The sequence below is a fragment of the Arvicanthis niloticus genome, chromosome 3, assembly GCF_011762505.2.
Source record: "Arvicanthis niloticus isolate mArvNil1 chromosome 3, mArvNil1.pat.X, whole genome shotgun sequence".
Taxonomy (NCBI): Eukaryota; Metazoa; Chordata; class Mammalia; order Rodentia; family Muridae; genus Arvicanthis; species Arvicanthis niloticus.
The window spans coordinates 45,348,924-45,371,994 of NC_047660.1; the positions used below are offsets into that span (position 1 = coordinate 45,348,924).

Genomic DNA, 23,071 nt, shown 5'->3' on the forward strand with positions numbered 1-23,071 from the left:
GAGTCATCTGGGAAGAGGGGACCTGAACTGAGAAAAATGCCATCAGACTGGCCCATACACAAGTCTGTGAGGCATTCTTTTGATTGAGGTAGGAGAGCCTGGCCCACAAGGGCAGGTGATCCAGGGTTGTATAAGGCTGACCAAGCAAGTCATAGGTTGTATTCCTCCATGGTCTCTACTTCAGTTCCTGTCTTAATTTGGGTCCTGCCTTTCCTTCATGATAACTACAACTGAAAGCTGAAAGTGACCCTTTCCTCCCCAAGTTGCTTTTGGTCATAGTGTTTATAATAGCATACATCTATTTAAGAAAGAAAAATACCTAAAACTGGGGCTAGTGAGAGAGCTGCTAGTAAAGAACTTATCTCACAAGCATGAAGATATGGGCATAAAACTCAGCTCTCAGTTTAAAATGCCCAGTGTGGTGGTGGGTAGATGATTCCAAACCTGGAGAGACAAAACTGGAGGACCATAGAGGCTAGCCTCTGGTGAGCTCCAGACCAACGAGAGTCTGTCTGGAAGGAGATGGGCAGCATAGCTGAGATCATGCCCGAGGTAGTCTTTGGGCATTCACACACACACACACACACACACACTTGTGCAAACAAATTTGAAAACATAACATTCATACAAAAAAATCCTAAATCTTCTATGACAAAGAACTTGGGGTAGTATTTATAGCTACAGAATTTAGCCTTCATTAGATTGTACTGTAGGCAAGTCTGTAAGGACATTTTCTTGATATGGGAGGATCTAGCCCACTATGGCAATGCCCTGGCATGTAGTCCTGGGTACTCTAAGCCAGAGAGTAAACCAGTAAGAAGCACTCACTTCTCTAATACCAGCCCTGACTTCTCTCAGTGATTGCCTGAGTGTCAGACGAAATGAATCCTTTCATCCTCATGTTGCTTTCAGTCATGGCGTTTTACTCTAAAACACAAGGAAACCCAAAATAGGACACAATCTTTGTGTTAACAGAAAAACCTAAGGCAATCAGGCTTCATATCATGTTTCAGAAAGCTTCTCTATTAAGTTCTTCAGGGAGCAGTGTGGATATTCACAGAGAGCAATGACTTTCTCTGTGAGCTCACCAAGTTCAACTTTTCCATGTAACTAAGATAAAGTATCTGTTTATAGTAGCATACAGTTTATCTCAAGTTATTTTCAGATTGGGTCTTACTATATAATATTGAAAGACTCAACAAACCCAGAAACAATATTTACAAATGCATTCAGCTCAACAGGGAAGAAAAACCTGGACTGGAGCTGAAGAAGCCTGCCACAGACAGCTGTGGAGTGGTTCGTATTTACTCAAGTCTTCTGTGCCCAATTCCCTGTCCTCTTAAATGATTAGCTATCAAATGCCTTCTAAAAATCAGATCTTTGATAGACAGGAAAAAGGTATGAAGTAAGAAGAGCTAGTGGCCTAATGTCTGGAGGGATGAAAAATTTGTGCTGAATCCCTTTAAGTCCTCAGACATACACTACCAAGAGAACTGTAGTCGTCTATGGCTTGAGACTAACAGGAATTCCAAATGACTCAGAAAAACTATCAAGCATTAAACTCTTATGTGACTGTGGTAAAATAACTATGTAAAGTTTGGTGTATTTATTCAGAAAAGCGATTCAGCTGCAGGAACATGTTCTTTTGAAAGGAAATCCAAAATCTTTTAGTCAGCAATACTGTTGATTCCAACTTTGGGCATCCTGGTGAGATTCTCTTGTCTGAAGCTGTTCATGCATTCAGGTACTTTGCATGATGCCTGATGTGGTCAGCGATGAAGGTCGCGATGAAGTAGTAGCTATGATCATAACCCTAGAAGACAAAATGAGACACTGACCCCCCATTCAGAAACTCCAGTATTAAACGTCTCTCTCATGATTCTCTTGACCTATCCTATCATTTAATGTATGTGTACACAGTTAAGTAATTTAAGTATGGTTTAATCAAAGTCAAAGTTGTCATCTTTGTACTTTATTTTTTCAAAAAGTAGCAAAAATATGAAGGGAAATCAAGCATTCTGCATAACCTTGTTTCTAAATGTTGCCATTAATGTGCAAAGAGAGGCAATAATACACTAGTTAAATGTGCAAAGGCGACGCGTGGCCACACTGACGAGAAGCAGAATCAGACTAGAGACATGGGCTAGACATGCCGATTCTTAGATGCAGCACACTTAACATAAAAATAATAGCCACTATTAAAAGACAGAGGAAGTGCACACAAACAATATGGAGAAAGACATTAAAGGCTTTAACGCTGTTTGAGAAGTCAATCCTAGCCATCACACATCAAAGTTAAGAATTCTATCTCTGGTCAGGGGAGATGGCTCAGTTGGCAAAGTGCTTGCTTTGCAATCATGAGGACCTACGCTCAATCCCTAGAACCACACGGGGGTGGAAAAAGCCCGGTGTGTGATGGCTGCACTGTAATTCTAGTGTGAGGAGGTACATCCTTGGAGCTTGCTGGCCACCATAGTAGCTTATCTGGGTTCCCAGGACAGTGACAGATCCTATCTTTTTTTTTTTTTTTTTTTTTTTTTTTTTAAATAGTGACAGTATCTGAGGAGTGACACCTGAAGTTCATTGTTGGCCTTTACATGCACATGCAGTCCTCCTGCCCCAGAGAAGGAAAAAAAAAGGAAAAAAGTCTCCTACCCATATCCTGTCTTTGAGACAAAAGGAATAATTCATTAAACCCTTCATCAAATGGGGCAAGCAGAAGGAAGATGTGATGTGCCTGCCAAGCAGCTGAGTTAGAGCTGAATCTACCCCAGCAACAAAAACCACTGTTAGAGGGGATGGAGATGCAATCCACCCTAGATTCAACAGGAAGTCATCCCAGTGTCGACAACTCCCAGTAATGTAATAATCCCTTGTCTTCATGTGCGGAAGAGCATCAGACAGGAGGGTCTCTATGGTCAAGACCACACCCCGAAATTACTTGGTTTCCACCTCTCACTGGTAATTATGTCTGCTACCTGCCATAGAGTTTTAAAACTACAAGAAGTTTTAAAAGTATCAACCAAAAGGCAAGAGAAGACACTGAGCTACTGGTGTTCTGCTGAAGGTAGACAACTGGAGCTACGTGTGCCATCCATGACAGGGTTCAGTTCTAGTGACCTGTCTTATCAAGTGAGTTCTTTTTGCTACACTCTTGAAGTGATTAGTCAGTTTGGTTTGCTAAGCAGCTTTTGCAATCACCTATATTTAGCGACACTTAAAGGCCTTTTCCCCTCTCCTGCAAACTTTGAACAGACAGTCCTTCAATACCCTTAGAGAACCTTTCTCATTCGCCAGCTGCATGTACTCATGAGACTTAGTAAATATTTCTTAACTATAGTAAGGAACAATCTGGCTTACGCTTATAGATGAACAAAAATGTTATCACATTGTGGAGACTCCTACTAGCATATTTACTTTCTCCATTTTACCTTTCTTTCACTTATTAAAAAAAAATTAAACTCTGAGATTCCTGGAAAAAATCCAATTTAGATGCCAGATAAAATCTCTATGAAATAAATAAATATCCTCATGAGCTAATCCTTTCTGGCCGAGCAATCTTTTTTGACAACTGACAAAGCACAAACATGCGCTGAGAACGCCCGACGTGACAGACATACAGTGAAGGTGGGTAAAACATGACAGGGCTGCAGTCATTTTTGTTTCTTTTTATATAAAACCTGGGTTTTTTTTTTCTCAAAACTCTTATTTCATAAGAAGATAGTTATGCTTATAATCAATGATTAAGCCAGTGATTTAAAAAAAATAGCAAAAATCATATCAAGAAAATCAAACCAAAACCTCTAGCCAACAGACCAGCTGTCAGACCCAAGGGACTCTAAGGTCAAGAAGCTGAGCAGCCATCTGTGAGTGGCCCCTCTGCAGCCACCACTCAGCAGTGACCACTCCACTGATCCAATTACAGCTCACAGAATGAAGTCTGCTTCAGACTGTGCAATTACTCGTCCTGCCTTTGCTGAGAGGAAAATGAACCAATACATTGTGCCTCACTTCAAGATTGTGATTGGTGATTTTAATAAGTTCCTATGCTCGTAGAAGAATTTACTATTCTGTCTTGGCTCCTCCCAAGAGAGCTGAACTCATTTCATTGCTTGGCGTACAGACAGGCATTTCAGAAATTAACACATTGAATGGTTTTTTTTTTTTTTCCTCACTAACAACGTCATCCATGTTCTAACTCTAGGCTATTGTTTAACAAACTCCAGATATTTTCAGACTTTGCTGGGGCAGAGCTTTGTCTACAGAAAAATCAGGATTTCCTGGCACAGCCTCAGGGGAAGCACACAGAGTATCCAACATGCTAATGCAGTTAAGGTTATCTGAACAAAATATGATTACAGCTTACAGCTATAGGCAATGAGTTACACACAGTGCCAAACTTATAACCAAACGAGAACTGGGGTTTCACAGATTGGCTATTGAACCAAATGTAATTGTGATGGGAAATGATGAAATAAACCTAAAAAATGCTATTACTTAGGAATGGAATACACAGACACGGACCTAATATATGTGAATAGATATTTGTGTGCATTCACAAATATTATGTATATGTATGTATGTATGTATGTATGTATATACATATGTATATATGTATATGTGTATATATGTATGCATACATATGTACATGTTTATGTATTCCACATGATCAAACTACCCTAGTAAACATGGCGTTACTAATCCTGTGTAAGCTATAGAGGGAGTAGCTAAGCCCAGCTTCCCCTTGGGCGAGCTCTTACTCATCCCTTTAACACACTGCTTAGAAAAGGCTAGAACGATGATAGGATTGTGATCTTGTTTAACAGTCCTGGTTCTAACACACAGCATGACAGCAGGTAAGACATTTACAAGTACTCTCTAAGGATGACATATATATAACAGAGGTGCAGGGGTGACCTCATTTGCTAGAATGAAGACTGCAGATGAGCTAATGCTATGAACACACAGTGTCAACTGCAGTGGACCACACAGCACACTGGCCAGATCAGCTTTGCCACAGTCAGATTTTAGGTAGACATGTCTGACACATTACCTTTAAGCTTTAACAAGTATGTTTTTATAAATCATCATCACATATGGTTTTCAGTTTCATTTTTCACCCTAAAATGGACATTTTATTTATAATATGTCCTGAACCTTACAAATAGTTTTTTAAAAAAAAAATAAATTAAAATTTCTAAAACTAGAGCAGGGCAAGAAAGTGAGTTGTGGACAGTCAAGAAAGTCTGCAGGCCAAGTGCGACCCCCTCTTTCGGCACTAGGACTACAGGCAGCACACTGGCAAAGGGAAGCAAGAAAAGCTCTGAGACTAGACACTGTTCAGTCTCTGATCCAGTGTGCACAGGAACCTAACAAGGGAGAGGGCACCATTGCTACAGAGTAGCGGTGGTGAATCTGTAAGGAAAGACACCCAGTGAGGAGGGAGCCGAAGCACCACTCACTCAGGCCTTGAGCTTGCTGTTCTGTGCAGCCTGGTGATGGCAACACTCTTCCTATTTCTCACTGTCAAAAGCGGTCTTACTTATTAGATCAAATCTGACCTTAGGTCTCTCCAACTTCACTTCAGGTATCTTAATGGAATTAAAAACTCTTACTGTTAAAAATATAGCATTACCCTATATTTTAAAGTATCTACAATAAAGTTAAGAGAATTGTATATAATCTTGCTTTTTAAGTGCTACTATTTAGATCAAGGTATGATTTCCTAATACTTGCCTCTTGTAGCCTAAAAACAACAGGGATTTTCTTTTCTGTGCAGGCAGCTATGAAGTTATCAGGGAGTAACTGCCCATTCGAAAGAAACTCGTCATCTTTTCCTTGATCAATTAAGATGTCAATCTGGGAACCCGAGTAGGACTTCACGAGACAGGTCGCATCATATGCCTGTAAAATGAAGAAACATTGAAAACTCAAGTGTCCAGAGCAATATTTTCTAAGATAGACTGTACTAGAACCAAAATTAAACTAAAAACTAACTTTTACTCTAAGTCAGTCAGACACCCAATTTATTTATTTTTAATTAATTTAGAAGTAATGGTAACTAGAAATGTAAAAGCAATCACTAGCAGAGAAAGTAGTTTCAGGAAACTTCCATAATACATTACCACTACAAACCGAAGTGACTATTATACAGTTGTCCCTGTGTATCTGAATCCTCTCAACGATCTCAACACCACTACAAACCAAAGTGACTGTTATACAGTTGTCCCTGTGTTCTAGACCCCTCTCAACGATCTCAACCCCTGCAATGCTTAAGTAACACATAGAACAGCGAAGCTTGCCTACAGCCCACACACGTCCTCCTGAGTACTTTAAATCACCTTTCCATTATCCTGGTTCCTGCCACAGTGTTGAGATGAGGTAGCAGAGAACAAAGATGATGGGAAAAGGTCTGAACATGTTCATGACAAATGTAACTAAAACCAAAGTTTCTTGTGGTTTAATCTACAGATATAGAACCCATAAGCATAGAGGAGTAACTATGTAATAGTCCATATATATAATTACAATGTGTGTGTGTATAACAAACTTGAAAACTTAAGAATGAATAAGAAACAGTGGTCCATCACCTACCTTCCATTTACTTTCATCTGGTCCCAAATAGCCATTAAAAGCTTTTTTGCCCCAAGGACAGAGCACAGGGTTGCAAATTGGAGCAAATGCTGACACAGACTTCAGAGACAAAAGGAAATTTAAAAGCAAGTTATATTTTGTTAAATCAAATACAGATATTTGCAACTTGCAACATCCAACTTAACACAAAACCCTGCACCTGTGGCCTCTTCATACTATAGCTTTGTATAATCTATTTCAAAACCTCACAGATCGAACTGTTTAATGCAAGTGTGCCTTAAACAAAAGTTTGTGTTCGGAGTTTCCACTCCTTAAGCGGGTGCCTTCCTTAGTGAACTTTCATTAAATGAGGCATTTCTCTTAAGCAGTACCACAGAAGCCAGGTCTGCCTCACTATGCTGGCACTTCCAACACAGCTTTCTGGTCTGACAACGCTGGTTCTCAGTGGGGCAATAAGGCATCTCTTAGCTTTAGAATTCTCACTGTGTATAATTCACAATGCTATTCCTATTTTTAAAAGACAAAAGAAAACAAAACAAAAAAAGAAAATAAAAACCTCTACGTTCACTTCTCTAGAGCATAAATGCACTGACTCACAGTATGCAAACTAGAAAACTGAACCGTATGTTCAGCACTGTGTCATGGACCTGCTCTGAGCAACATCTGTGCATCTCAGCAACATGCCTGAAATGACTGCCATCCTCCCAAAGGAAAGGAGACAGCTGAAACTGCCTGTTGATGTTCAACAGCCTGGGGTAAAACATGCATCCCTATTTTTAAGCACACTTCATTTCAGTTGTTTCAGTTGTAGGTTTTCAATCTTGGCTCATTAAAAGAAAAAAAAAAAAACCCTACAAAACCTTAAAGTGTGTGTGGGGGATTAAGGGGGGATGCTGAGAGATATTTTTCAACCAAGCTGCATTTCAAATCTCATTCAGAGCACTAAGAACATAAAATTCTTAAAATATGAGTGTTTTCCACTATAGCCAATCAAATTCAGCATTACAAAGACGTTTCTTGTGGAAAAAAAATCACATAAATACAGATAGCGTCACATAATAATTCTAACCATCGTACCAAGACTAACAATCATGAGGAAAAACCATGTTCAAAAGTGTAGTCTGAAAGAGCAATGAAAACATAAGCTATATGTTCTCATACTTCTATCAGGCCAGCAAGAGCCATTCTGATGGAATTCTCATGCTTATAATCTTACAGTGTGTGTCATGTGGTCAAGTTAAACACCACCTGTCAACCTCATGAAATCCCCCACCATAGAAATGTTTAATTCCCAGTTCTAAGGCCACTTCAAAAGTTTAGTCTTTGAAATTCCCTATAATTCCCCGAAGTGTTTCACCAATGAAGCTAGTGTTATCTTACTCTGTATTTTCCAGGATTCTTCAAAGCACAAATCAGAGCTCCGTGGCCTCCCATGGAGTGACCAAAGATGGACATCCTCTGTGGGTCCACTGGGAAATTGGCATTTATGAGTTGTGGAAGCTAGAAAGAAGTTAATAACATGATAAAAGAGCTCGGAGGAGATAAGTCAGACTTCTCCAAAGAACTATGTAATAGTGGCATCATTAGGACTTCAAAAGAATAACTGTACCGTGGCTTGAACTGGTGAAGACTAAGAAGAAAACTCAGGTAGACAATGGTTACTCATATATCACTGAAAACCATGCGTGCAGATGTCCTTTAACAGTACAAACCATCTGAGCTTTGTGAGTATAAATACAGTTCCTGTTTGTAATTAGCAACATTATAGAAGATACATGAAGGAATACTATGTACTAAAGAGAAATATATACATTCACGAGGCCACAATAAAGAATAAACCATGTCATAGCAGTGGATAAATAAACAATGAACAATATAATGGCAGGAATTGATTACACCTTTCAATTAAAAAGTGCTTATAGCTGGTGAGAGGATAAAGGCACTTGCCTCTAAGTCTGACAACCTGAGTCTGATCCTGGGACCCACACAGTAGTCAATACATCAGAGAAACTTGCATACCAGTGTTTCTGTACCACTGTTCACAATACCTAAATTATTAATCAACCTAGATGTCCATCAACAGAAGAACAGGTAACAAGTATGTGGTGCATATGTATGGAACTGTATTCAGCCATGAAAAATGGAATCCTGTCATTTGCAAGAAAACAGATCTAACTAGATTATGGAATAACTTGTTAAACAAATTAAGTTAGATGAATAATTCATGTTCTCGCTCACTGTGGATCCTAGATTGTATACAAATACATAAAATCACATATATGACATGAAAGAAGCAAGTAGAGTGTCTAAATGCAACATGACATTGTCATCTACAAAGTCCACACTTAAGAATGGGACAACTAAGAACAAAAGCACACACAGACCAAACACGTTTTGGATGAGTTTACTGCTTTGTGCTGGGCTGCATTCAGAACAATCCCCAAATGCATGTGGCCATATGCTGCAGGTTGGACATATCTGACATAGGAATAACTAGCAGTGAGAAAATGAAGGAGGGGTTGTGTGGGGGGCATTGCTTGTATGAAACTGCTGAAATCTTGTATAATGTACAATGAACATATGCTGACATGAAAAAACCATCAACATAATGAATATAAAAACACAAATCAATAAAATTTAAAAGCCCCACCAAAACATAATTGCCATCTAGGGTGTAAAAATTATGGGTGACTGGGTGCTAGCCTGTGCCTCAATGGTAAAGTTCTTGCCTAGTATGCATGAGATCCTGAGTTTGACACCATCACCAAAACAACAAACAACTCACCACAAACTATAGATGATTACATTTTAATTGTTTCTGAGTTTTTATGATATATGTGATTAACTCCAGGAAATGCATATACTGAACATAAATATTATTAAAAGAAGTCATGTTTTGCCATTTTCCCTTTCTCATCAAGTCCTTGCTTAGTATGTAAGATACTGACTGAACCAGCTCCAGAACATGAAGGGGCTGTTTTTTGTGCAATGTTCAGAGATAACCTGGGCGGTGTCACAGATCTGAATACAATTATAAAATTCCTTGAATCTACACTTAGCCTAACTAAGTTAACCTAAACTGCAAAAACTATAATATTAGGAAATGTAGTGCCATTCCTGTATTAAAATTCTCAGGTTTGGAAGGGTTTTGTATGTGAAACCAAACTCCCAGGGGTCATCAGTTAATAATTACAAGACAAACTAGATTACCTCCTCTGTTACGTAAGAGTACATTCTGTAGTTAGCTTTCCAAGGATCTTCAGTGGCATTGACGTAGAACCCAGCACCAGTGCCGAAGTCCCAGCTGTCCTCTTCTCCTTTAATATTGCAGCCACCTAGCAAGGAAGAGGTTAGACTTTCACCTACTCTACAGTAAGTCCCCATGCTTAGTATGCTAGTTTTAGTTGGTACAGTGGCACCTACCTATAATGTCAGCACTTGGGAGGCTGAGACTCATTGGTCAGCCTATCAGCCTAGGCTACACAGTAAAGTAACCCTAACTTCACATGCAGTCAGCTGAGCATGTGAGCCCACACACAATGGAATGTTCACGAAACACGAATTTTCTTCTACTTTTTGAGATACATAATGGGATTCGACTTTCTGTGTCCTTTTACCTTGAGTGCTGGCCAATGAGGTAAGGAGAATGACCTTCCAAGCAGAGAATTCAGGAGTCAAGGTAAGCTACCCTAGCTTGAACTCCCCTCATCCTTACTCTGTTACAAGTGGCTTATGTGCTCTTCACTTCCCTTGACTGTGTGGTGATGCTTTCCCTGCAATTCTCCCAGACTGCCAACAATTCTTTAATTCTCTTCACCACTATAACCTTGAGGAGACAGCTGTCAATAGTAAAGATCACTGTCCTGAGGTGAAAATGTCTCCTAATGTTCTCTGGAACGATTTCATCCTGTTTCCCCACTCTATTCCCAGGACAGTATTTCAGAGTCATGCTGCTGCTTGAATGACCAACAGATAACAACAGCAAAAATTTGAGAGGAACTGTATAATGGGTATTATTCTACTTATAAAACTTAGATTTAAAGATTTAGTGGTTTATTGAGCATTTGAACAAGGATACTTACGGGGGCTGGTATCAGGAGCAATGACCACAAGGCCGTGTTCGGAGGCAGCTTGTTGATAGCCAGACTTTGATATGAAATTTTGTTCTGTGCAAGTTAAACCTGAAGATGAAGAGGGTTGTTACGTTAAGCTACACTGTGGGTATTCTACAAGCTTTCCTATTTTATCACACAGAAGATCAGCTAGCTCAGTGTAGGTACCTAACATTGATGGGGAGTGCGCAAAAGTGAATTAGCAGTGACGCTCGAGGTGAACTTAAGCTTGAGGTGCACCTGATTTTCCAGAGGTCATTGATAATTATCTGAATATTAGCAACAATGAAGCTTACTGAAGTGAATGTGCTACAAACTATAAAACATTTAGTTATTAGCCCACAACAGACTAGAGGTTAAGACTACTCATAATCAGTAACATTAAGTTGACAGTTGGATGCTCTTGGGACCTAGAGACCTGCCTTCAGACAAGATCCTTACGCACCTCCACTTGTTCATTTGAAGACTAGAGACAGAACTGACTGCCTCTTACTCATCAGCAGATCATATATAACTACATGTAATGTCCCTTGAATGGTACCTTGGACATAGTCCAAGGTCTATTTTCAGCATCTTACTAATACAACTCTCCTGTCATTTGATGTAAACAAACAGGAACTGTATTTATACTCACAAAGCTCAGGTGGTTTGCACTGTTAGATTTTAATTCTGATCTGGGTCTCTAAGCGAACGATAAGATTTTATTAGCTCACTACAAATAAGTAGCAAAAAAAGCATAGGTCTGGACTAACTCTGAAAATGGCACATGACCTTGTACTTAGCTTCTCTGGGCTGTCTTCATGGATTACATGATTTCTTCAATATCTTTAGCTGTACAATTAGCATGTTTTCTAACCAAGTATCTAATTTTTGCTACTGCTGCTTGCATATCTAACACACTTTTAAGAAAATCAAAATTTATGGTGGTTCTAATGAGGAATACCCCATAGACTAGGTGATGGCACTGTTTGGATATGGGAGGCATGGAGGTGTTTATGCTCACAGATAACCACTGGGGAACCAGGAACATTAAACACACAGGGCTGTCTCTTCGATGGGTGAGATGTTAACCTGTTTTCCACCCAGAAGGCCGAGAACAGATTTGGTTAATACCCTGGTGACCTTGTCACTATCTGTGTGGCTGAGACCATACCACATCTTCCCCCAGACCCTTATCATAAGCTTGTTTTTGTCAAATTATACAACCTAGATTTATGGAAGATGTCAGATGTGGTCAGTCTATAGAACCCATCTTTATGTAAGATGTCACACGTACTTTATGATGAGTTCCAATGCAGTCATGTCTCAAGTTTTGTTGTGCACACAGGATTGAGGTAATTACCACCAGGAAGTTTTTTCACCACACTGTGATGTGGTTAAATATCTGAAATAAACTACTTGAAGTCAGACTCTGGAAATTAGAACCAACATTGGCTCCAGGGTCATACTGAATTGAATTTCCTTCTTGCTTCCCCTAGATCAACAATATGCTGGCCATGGTGTGTGCAAGAGCCCCCACATCTGGGGAGGTTTAAGAGCTACATACTAGAAGAATCATATCACTGGGGAAAGGCTTTCAGAGTATAAACCCAGTCTCTTCCAGTTTGATTTCTCTACTTCACACTTTCAGTTGAGGGTGTGGCCTCACAGATTCCTGCTTCTGCCGTTGTGCCATGCTGCTTACTGCCATGCTTCCCTGGCATAATGGACTCTTAGCCTCTGAAGCCAAATGATTCTTTTTATGAGTTGCTTCTAGTCATTCTGTTTTATCATAGTGAAAGAAAGAAACTACGACAGAAATGTTCTTTTTTGTTGTTGTTAAAATAAAATGTTTACTTTCTTTTTCACACTGACATTGGGGGAATTCTCCTGGACAGATGCCTGGGTAGGACTTGTTAACATAAGAAGTAATTTTATGGAAGGAAAATAGCATCTGTGACAGTTGCTATAACTCTCTTCTTACGTTTGGTTCTGATGAAGACGTGCTCATATTTGATGAAAGAGAAGTAAACATAGAGACTCAGAACTACTCTTGAGCATCCCAGCCCTCACCATCTGTTCTACAGTCTGATTAGAAATATTAACCGCAGTTAAGAAGCAGCACTGTATTCTTTGGACACCTTAAACTGCTGCAGGAAAATGCTATGGAGTTCAGTATTCAGACACATCTAGGAAGTTACTTGTCTGTAGTCTAATGCATGAATCTTTGTGTTCCAGTTCCACCTAATACTGTTCTCTTTGACTGCTAAGGTCTTTGCAAACTCCAGAAATGCTTAGGCAGGTACAAATTATGTATAAGATTTCCAAACCCTTATTGGTGAATGCTAAACTTTACATTTTCAGTTAAGTTACTTGGTCTAACTGAAAAGGAAATAAAAATGTAATTCTCTAAGTCAGAAGTTATTCTCAAGATAAAGTTACAAAAAGGAGTATGATAGCTTTTTAAAAACAATATTTATTTTATTACTTTTTAACTATGGGTACATATGTGTGCCGTGTGAGTACAGGTAGCTGTACCCTTAGAATTTAGCAGACAGTGTTAGATCCCTGAATTTGCAGTTACAGCAAGCTGTAAGCTGCTTGAGGTAGAATCCAGAAGCCAAACTTGAGTCTTCTACTAGAGCAGTACATACTCTTAACCACTGAGCTGTCTTTCCAGCCCCATATGAAGTTTCTAATAAATGACTCAAAAAGTATATAAGTAGGTCACAATAAAAACGTAGGGCAAAACTCCTTTATGAAATTCAAAAATAAAATACTTACCAGACAGCCAGTAGAGTGCAGGGCACTTTCCACTCTCAGCCTGGGGCGGTAGGTAGACAGCAAATTTCATTTTACATTTCAGCTCAACACTGTAATATCACAGAAAATACTAATCAGGGCAGAAACTAAATAATTTAGCATTTTATAGAAAAGATGAAACCACCAACCAAGGAGTGCACATGGAGGGACCCATGGCTCCAGCGGCATGTGTAGCAAAGGATGGTCTTGTCGGGCATCAATGGGAGGAGAGGCCCTGGTCCAGTGAAGGCTGATGCCCCAGTGTAGGGGAATTTGAGGGTGGGAAGGTGGGAGTGGGTGGGTGGGGGAACATCCTCATGAAGCAGGGGAGGGAGATGGGATAGAAGGTTTCCAGGGAGGGGAGGAAGGAGGAACCCGGAAAGGGGATAACATTTGAAATGTAAATTAAAAAAAAACAATAAAAAAAGAATCATTGAATATACAGTAATTTTTTAAAATTTGATTTAACATTCAAAGGAAGTACCAACATTTAAGATATGTACTTAACATCTTAAAAAACAAATGAAGCCAGTTTAGTGTACTGAGCTATTCCCTAGCCTGAGCCTATGCTTTGAGGCTGCATAAATTCCAGATGCTAAATGTAATTCTCAATGTGGCACTTCTATTAAAAAGTCTTTATTTCTATGAGATATGACACATTAAACCAACTCCAATAGAAAATGGATTCCAAAAACATGTCTGTTCAGTTCTGTGTTTGCTTCTGGTCAGTGAGGTGTTCCACATCCTTTCTCCGTCTTCGCGAATATTTTATCAGAGCTACTTTGCCTGTAACTAGACAACTCTTGTGTCTAGATCCCTTGCCTTCAGCTCTCAGTCTAGTCCCTCCCTCTGGGGAGGCCTGCTGCCCAGCTGCTTCCAGAAAAGAGCACATGGGAAATATATGAAAAATGTTTTCATTCTCTCCACACAGTGAAACTCTAAATGCACGGTTTACAACAGTATGCCGGGTGAGTCTGCTAATCAGTTTCACTGCTGAATGGGTGAAGCTAGACGACTGTATTAAAAGGTCTCCTTCACAACACCAGTTCTTCTGAAGTAGTCAAACCCCTGAGAAGAAAAACCTAATCCATAGAATGTTGGAAGCTGCTGGGGAAACTTCAGTGTCCATTCTAAAATATTGTTCTCAGCTCTCATCCTCTGCTTCTTTATCTCCTTCTTGGTGCATATGCACATGATGAGATGTGTGTGTGTTGAATGCATTTGTGAGTATGTGTATTCAATGCATTTACATAATGACATATAATCAGATTTCAGAAGGTGGTGGAGGCAAGCATGTCTGTCTATGCTGCTAATTTAATCAAGTCTAGGTTTATTATATTAGAAGACTCACAAGGAAGATGTTCTCTGACTTTTCAATAACAACACAGATCGTTTTCCAGAAAATTTTGGAAGACTATCAAACCAAAACTTGAAGACAGTCTATAGGCTCTCCGTTATCTCACAGCACCCAATCCAGAAACAATTAAGTTTGGTGGCACTCTTACACAGACAGTGCAGGTCAGGGAGAGACAGCAGGTTTATAAGTGAAAGCCTTGTTTAAAATTACGACAAAGCAGATAAAAAAAAACTGAATGAGCATTATCTCACGCTTACCTGCTATGTTCAAAAACTTTCTGGAGCCCGCCAAAGCACCTGTTGCTGGAAATCTGTTTTAAGGCCATTCTTCTCCTGGGACGAAGAGGAATCCCGTTAATTAAAGGCTTTTCCCCACCTCTCAGGACAGGGTTTCTCTACACAGCCCTAGATGTCTGGTACTTGGTTTATAGACTAGGTTGGCTTGAAACTGGTATTAAAGTGCTGAGATTAAAGGTACATGCCACCATATGCCTGACCTACAAAAGGCATTTTAGTTTCTGAAACCCTTGAAACAAAACTGTTCTTGGATCAATTATCTAAACACAACAGTTTCATCTTCAAAAGGACGCCACTGGCACTCTAGAAAAGGTCAGTATTGTGGTGTCATCAGTGAGGTTTGCTACTCTTACTGTCTGGACTGGCTCACATTCTTTCAAAACAGGTGCTAGGTTACTGATTAACTGAGAAAATTACTGAACACTTACAGCACCATAGGCATTTTTATATGCACATCTATGAGTTCTTACCAGAAAGTGACAAAAGATTTTTGTTAGATCCACATTCTCCTTTCAGACACATCAACAAGCCTGTTAGCGTGAACTAAGGAATCGTCCGAAACTTTTGAAGCCTGGTAATTAGTTCCTTTTCTCTGAAATCAATCTGTTTGATTCTTATATGAAGATACATTTAAACATTTATAAATAATTATCTTTCAATAGAAAATGCATAGAAAAAACTGGAAATTCATTTTTCTATCATAAATACCTATTATGTAGAGAAGAATTGAACTGATTCTGATGTATACCTGGCATGGAAAGATTTCCTTCCCACTCCTTGAAGCACTTCCTATATAATGTAAAATATAAAATAAAGGACAGATACCAGGAAGACGTGTTACCACATTGGTGGTCTTCTTAGTAATGTCACTCACTGGGTGCTGATGGATGCTATTCTAGGCTACTCTTAGAAGTGTAATGCTAATTTGAAAAGTGAATTTTGGAAATTTTTTTTTTTTTGCACAATTAAGAGTAATTTCAGTCCTGTCTCTTAATTTGGATACCTAGTTGTACAATGGAGAACTGTGATTTGAATCTTGATAGGCTGACATCAGAGATCTTAGCTGCTTTGTGGTCCTGCTGCCTAGAGGATCATGGAACATTCTGTTTTCTTTTCTCTTTCGTTAAAAAAAAAAGATATTCCAGGTGAGCCAATTTCATAGGACTAGGGCAGTTACGCATTGATAAAGTACCCTCCGTTTATAGGTAGCTTGATCTGTAACATATGAAGTATTAACTTTTGTTTCATATATTACAAGTATTGTTTATCTGTCACATAGATATTTGTCATATGAACACAACAATGTATTCTATAACATGTTATTATTCAACATAAATTTCAGTTATTCTTACTCGTGTACCTAAAATATTCACATTATGAAGGCAAACAGTATATATGTTTTTATATACATAGGAATGAGACCAAAGAATACGATTTGTTTGCTAAATTATTCTACAGTGAAATCTTGTTTCCTTAAGCCTAGTGAAAACTACATCCGCTTCCTTAAAGCATAGCATGCTGAACACAAATCTGACCCTAGGAAGTACCAAAGAATTATTGTTACTTGTAGAATTCATGAGTAATACTTTGAGAAACTTAAAACAAAACAAAACCAAACCAAAGACCTTGCCTTTCTGTATCACTTTAAACTATTACTCACCTATGTGAATAAACCAAAGGTATTTTATTTCCTCTGCTCGTTGACTGTTCCTTAATCCTAAGTCAGAACTTTTCATTTGGCCATAATAAACAGGGCTAAAATAATTTTTAAGCTTTTCTTTCTTTATTTTGTCTTTCTTTCTTTGACATTGTATCAAGTTTTAAAACATTTTCTCCTATTATTTGTTTTATAAATTTAATTTTAAATCAAGTAAACAAGATATAATTATATATTATATATTAGGTGATTATATTTTTCAATAAAATTTTTCTGTGTGAAAAATAATTGCTCTAAGCCATATTGTTACCATTTTTTTAACTGAGTCACAAAAAATGAAAATTAAATCTACCTGTCCAATTGCTAGGTTTTTTTTTTTTGTGTCTGCACCAAAGAGCAAATGTTTTAAAAATAAAAAATATTTTAAAAGGAAAAATGGATTATAATAGGGACATGTTTACCATAGCACAGGCTACCTAGAGGTTACACACACTTTGTACTTTTACAGAGACATTCTTGAGGTGGGTGATTGTTGACCTGGGAATATGGCAACATGGGACAAAACCTCAGCCCCCTAATCTACCTTAATACAGACAGTTAGCACAGGGAGGGATTAGTTACGGACATCCTACATATATGACAGTGACCCTGTAAGAGTGTAGAATACATTGTACATGTCCATACTCAAAGTACCATCTAGGCTTGCGTATGCTCATTGTGGCATGCTCACACAAGAATGAACTTTCTTAATAGTACATTTCTCAGGACCTATCCTACTTGTTAAGATACTGTTGCCACAAGGCGTAGTTAGGGTTTAGTCACAAACCGGTGACAATGAAAACACACTTTTGCTGCTTCACAATGAATAGGCACAATCTGCTGTTCCGGGGAGGGCACAAATTCACAGTACTGACCACCATTTCTTTACTCAAAGCCTCTCTCTCCTTGCCAAGAACTCTATTTCACTCCTACTTAGCTCCTCCCCTCCTACCACGCCCCTTTCCCAGTTCTTTTCACACACTTTCCCCCTAACTCACAGTCCCTAAATTTCAACCACATCTTCTGGGCTGAAAAGTCTAACTCTGTCTTTTTATATTCAAAATTGTAAGCGTTAGTGCCAGAATTGCTATTTACTTCTATCGCTATAGTAAAGCCCAACACATATGAAATTAAACTGAGGTCGTTCGTTTTCAAGCCAATTTTCTTCTTCCGGATCCTTTCCTGTACAATCTTACATCTGAAATGTCTCAAAGTTGAACTTTAAAACCTTGCGCACGCCCTGAATCCCAGCAGAGCCAGGCAGGTCTCTATGTTCATGGCCAGTTTGATCTACAAAGTGAGTTCCAGGACAGTCAGAACTTCAATGTCTCAAAAATAAATAAATAAATAAATAAATCCCAGTATCATCAATGCAATACACACACACACACACACACATATATACACATATATATGCTAATTAAAACCTTAGTTTACTTTCTTACTAGTATGTCCCACTACAAACAATACCGTTATAGAAGCCTGGGGTTTCATTCCTTCAACTTCTCAAAGAATGCCAATAAGTTGCTCACCTTTAGGCCTAATAAGGCCTACATAAAAAATAGTGAATTTTATTAATTTTCGAAAACATAAATGCCATCTTCTGACGACTCAACCACAAATGACCTACTGAGGGTAGCATACACCTGAACTGTTATCACTGGGGCACCGCCACGCGCGCACTGCGACGCCTCAGGGCCCTAGTGGCGTCGCCCAGAAGCCCAGAATGGGTTCGGGAGGGAAAGCGTTCCCCGGGTTCCGCGCGGGAGTGCTCTGCAAAATGCTGCGCCGGCGGCGGGCACTCCAGCAACCGAGCGTCCCAGCGAGCCTGGCGCCCCAGGTCACACACTGTTTCCAGATCCCCGAAGTTAATGCGATTAGCAGGCCCGGCGGGACAAGGCCGGCCCTGCCGCAGCGGGAAGGATGCAGAGATCGTTACCATTCCCTGCCGCTATCACCAGCGCAGCTCTATGTGTCCGCGCACACAGTCCCAGACCAGGTAGTGGAGAATGCCTGGGACTCGCGACCCACTCCATCTTACCTCGGTGAGGGGCAGCTTCGAACAAGCCAAAAAAGAAGGGAGGGGCTTCCGCCTGGAGCCCGGCTCCTGGGCCCGCCCACACCATAAGCCCCGCCCCGGCCTTCTCCAGGGCGGGTCCCACGTAGAGGCTCCGCCTTTCGGGCACGCCCCCTCCTTTGCCCGCTTTCTCTGGCCAGTTCTTACGGCCCCGCCCTCAGGTCCCTCCCTTTCTGAGACTCCGCCCCCAGGGCGCGCACTCTCCCAGCAATCTCGCCCTACGGATACGCCCCCAGGGAGTCGCTGAGCTCCTGGGCCCGGCCCCTCCCCTACAAGGCCATTCCCGAGAGTCCTTTCGCGGGCTCGTGTTTCCGTGGTGTGTCAGGGTGAGCCAAAAGTGCGTTTGTTATGACACTGGACCTCTAGACCTCTATAGCATGCCTGAGACCCTTCCAGAAGGCAGCAAGAGAATGAGGCTGTAGTAACCAGCCGGCCTCCCCCAGTTAACTTGTGGAAAGGACTTGTGTGTGACTCTGCAGTTGTTTAGAAACCTGAGCGGAAATTTGAATTTTCCACCCTCATTCCAAATCTTCACTGCACCTGCTTGAGTTGGAGCTTCTAAGGGGAGGACACAGTAACTCTATCAATGTCCAGTCTTTTCTCCCCTCTTCCCTCAATAAAAGTTGAACTGTGTAAGAGTTTCTGGTTAATCATTTACAGCAGATCTCAGCTTCATACAATTTAACCAGCAAGTGTACTTTGTTCAGAAAATTAAATATAATAAGGGGTTTTTAAAATCAGTACTTAGGCTGCTAGGTTGTGAATACTATATATAACCCGTAAAGTTGCCTGGCTTAATAAACACGCAGCCTGTGCATTTGCCACAGGCCGTCAGTCAGAAGGACCCAGTGCCTGCTCTGTGTATATAGGCTCTACATTTTAGTTTTGCTGGGGGACTTGCAAATGTTGTAGCTAGTCTTGCTGAAAAAACAAGTCGGTGAATTGAACTCAATGGAATATAACCTAAGTGTGGATGAGCTGCCTGCGGTGCAGAATGTTGCTTTTCTGGGTCATGTGACAGGCATTTATGTACCTGTTTAATGGTTAATAAAAGAATGTTATTTTGAGAAAGCATTAAGGTAGATTCTTAGAATCATCATCATCATTGTTATTGACAGGGTCTTAAATCATCATCATCACTATCACCATCATCATCATCATTATTGACAGGGTCTTAAATGTAACTCTGGCTAGCCTGGAACTTACTGTGAAGACCAGGCTGGTCTTGAACTCAGATATGCCTCTGTCTTCCAAATGCTGAGATTAAAGGTGTACTCTACCACTTCCAGGATAACTACTTTTAAATGTAATTTACTGAAAGGTAATACTTTTCAAACTGAGTTTCACAACTGAAATAATAAGAGAATACATAAGCCTGCAAATTCTTTCTAATTGTTAAATGCTTGAACAAAGTTTAAAGAATGTTTAATTAATATCTTAATCTCTTTGAGGTGCACACTATCTTCCCCAAAGGGTTCTTGTATCCATATGAGGTGGTAATGATAATCATAATGACGGTTTCTCTCAGCATGAAATTATACTAGATCAAAACTTCTCAAAAATATAGTATATATTATATACTATTTATATATATATATATAAATAAAGTATATATTGCTATTTCGGTATGAAAGTAAAACTGAATCAGAAAGTAATGCTGATATTTCTGATAGTGAAAATGAATAGATATTAATCACTTAAAGAACTATCTCCAAAATTACCCAGAGAGGTGGTTCTCAACCTAATACAGTGACAATTTAGTCCAATTCCTTGTGTTGTGGTGACCCCACCCCCAACTGTAAAATTATTCTATTGCTACTTTATAGCTGTAATTTGCTACTGTTATGAATCATAATGTAAATATCTTTTTCAATGGCTTTAGGTGACCCCTGTGAAAGGGTCATTTGATCCTCCAAAGGGGTTGCAACCCACAGGTTGAGAACTGCTGACCTATGGTATGTGACTAAAAATATTCAGTTTTTTGGTTTGAATGAATATGAGCTATGAATGGGATGTAATCAATAAAAGAGCTCAATGAAAATGACCAAAACTCAAATCTGCCTCAGATCTGTGGGAATGGGAATTGTCTTAGCTTTCCAAAGCTCTATACATGGGGCTGGAGCATAACAGAAATTTACTCAGTATGATTTTGAAGGCTGGAAAATCCAAGATCAAATAGCTGGGCAATTCTGTCCCCAGGAGGGCTCTCTTTCTGGTTTGCAGAGGAGCACCTTGGTCCAAGTTCATTGCAAAGAGCAGGAGTTCTGGTCCCTTCATCTTTTGTCAGGGGCATTAGTCACACTTGTGAGGACCTTGTGCTCATACCATAGTTGTTCTAATAATTATCTACTTCCAAATGCCATCTGGACTAAGGACTTAGGCTTCAATTTTAAATTTGAGAAACATAAATGTTGAGTCTGCAACAGACTAATATTTGTCTACAAAAAGATGCTGGAATATTGGACATCTAGATGCCTGATTCTAAAATACGTGTTAACATGTCAAGTTAATGAACCTAGATCTGAGTCTAGCAATATGTACTTTTTAGAACCCTGTCTCTTCAGAGTAATCAGTCCTTAATAATTCTGCATCACTAAGGTCTGTCAGATGATTCTGGGCCAGAAGGCTGAAGATTTGATGCTCCAACGATCTGTAGTATAGGGGCTGTCCAGGTGTTCAGCAGTCTCTATAAATTGGCTAAGTTTTAGAAGAAGCTATGCTTCGTGCTTCCCGTAATTTTAGTTAACTCAGTCATTCTAGATTTCTGATGGGGTTGAAGACCTATAGTCTCATAGCCAATCCTGGCTATTTACTTTGAGAGAAAAGATCTGAGTGGAAGGTTTTCAGCTGACATTTATTCTAAGCCAAGGAAAAAGCCAGGTTCAAAACTAAGTGTTTTAGTTAGGAGAAACAACAGAGGTTCTGGTTAGTCAACAAAATGATGGACTGGGTATTAGGATTATCTTGTACCTCACTAGTACAAATAGGAATAATTATGCTCTAGTTGTAGTTTGAGAGAATAGTGTTATTTTAACAGGAAGGGTGATATGTAGGAGGAGCTAAGGGGGAAGGAGTACGGAGAGGAAGAGATGGAGTAAGGAGAGGAAAAGGTGTAGGAGAGGAGAAACAAGGTGATGAGAGAGAGAGAGAAAGAGAGGGGGAGGGTGTTGAGGCACACATTCTGCCTCAACACTTTTGCCTCAACGCTTTGGGGCTAAGTGCTCTGGTCAAGAGAGAGTGTGGCTCTTGGGGCAAGAGACGTGAAGAATGGAGACAAGACAGGGTGTGATTCAGTCTCTCTTCTATTTTCTCATGTCTCTCTCAAGTCTCCCTTATTGAAGGGAATTCTGAGGTATTTATATATACAAGCAGGAGAACACAGGTGAAAACATTTTACCACGTGCACCATACAGCTGAGGTCACTAAACAGCAAAACAAGCTATGTGGGATAAACAATATCTTTATCAGAGTGTGCTTCAGCTGTTATAGGCTTTTGACAACCAAGTCTTTCATCAGGGTATATGGTTCCAGATGGCTGCAAAGTTGATCTAGCCGCTTTCTGCTTAAGTCAGCTCCCAACAGGAGGGGGCATGGAAGCAGATGTCCATGTGTCTCCACCAGTCAAAGACAGTTTATATATCTAGGTTGGGTATTGGGTTATACTTCTGATTGAGCATTACCAAACTTATAAAGCGTTTGACTAACACTTAAAAAATTGTATAAAAGGAAAAGGGGACATGGGATAGGGGTTTTCTTGGGAGGGAGAAAGGGGATGGCATCTGAAACATAAATAAAATATAAAATAAAAAATGGGGAAAAAAAGAACCCTGTCTCTTTCCTCTGTTGGAGAATTTAATTTAATTCTTGACATAGGTCAGTGTGTGTGTGTGTGGTGTTTGTGTGAGTGCATGTGTGTGTGTGTGTATGTGCGAATGTGTGCTTATTATGCATGTGTGTGTGCACATGTGTGCGAGCATGAGTGCATGATAGGAGCCAGTGTTTGTGTCTGTGCCATAGGCATGTGGAGGCTGGAGATCAACACTAGGCATCTTCTGCAATTGCTCTTCACCTTATATTTTGAGGCAGGGTCTCTCATTGAACTGTAGTTCAACATCTGATTAAACTATCTGTACAGTGAAGCCCTAGGATCCTTTGGCC

At 39.8% G+C, this 23,071-nt stretch overlaps 1 protein-coding gene across 1 annotated transcript; it reads right to left on the minus strand.

Annotated features, from left to right (window-relative positions):
• Nucleotides 1-1,591: 1,591 nt before the first annotated feature.
• Nucleotides 1,592-19,006, minus strand: Esd (esterase D). Its single transcript, XM_034498842.2, has 9 exons — nucleotides 18,878-19,006; nucleotides 15,102-15,176; nucleotides 13,470-13,558; nucleotides 10,677-10,775; nucleotides 9,805-9,929; nucleotides 7,975-8,094; nucleotides 6,595-6,693; nucleotides 5,737-5,904; nucleotides 1,592-1,813 (listed from the first exon to the last, which is right to left on the minus strand). The coding sequence occupies exons 2-9, from the start codon at nucleotides 15,167-15,169 to the stop codon at nucleotides 1,733-1,735; spliced, it is 849 nt and encodes a 282-aa protein (XP_034354733.1). The 5' UTR covers nucleotides 15,170-15,176; nucleotides 18,878-19,006; the 3' UTR covers nucleotides 1,592-1,732.
• Between the last annotated feature and the right edge of the window lie 4,065 nt (nucleotides 19,007-23,071).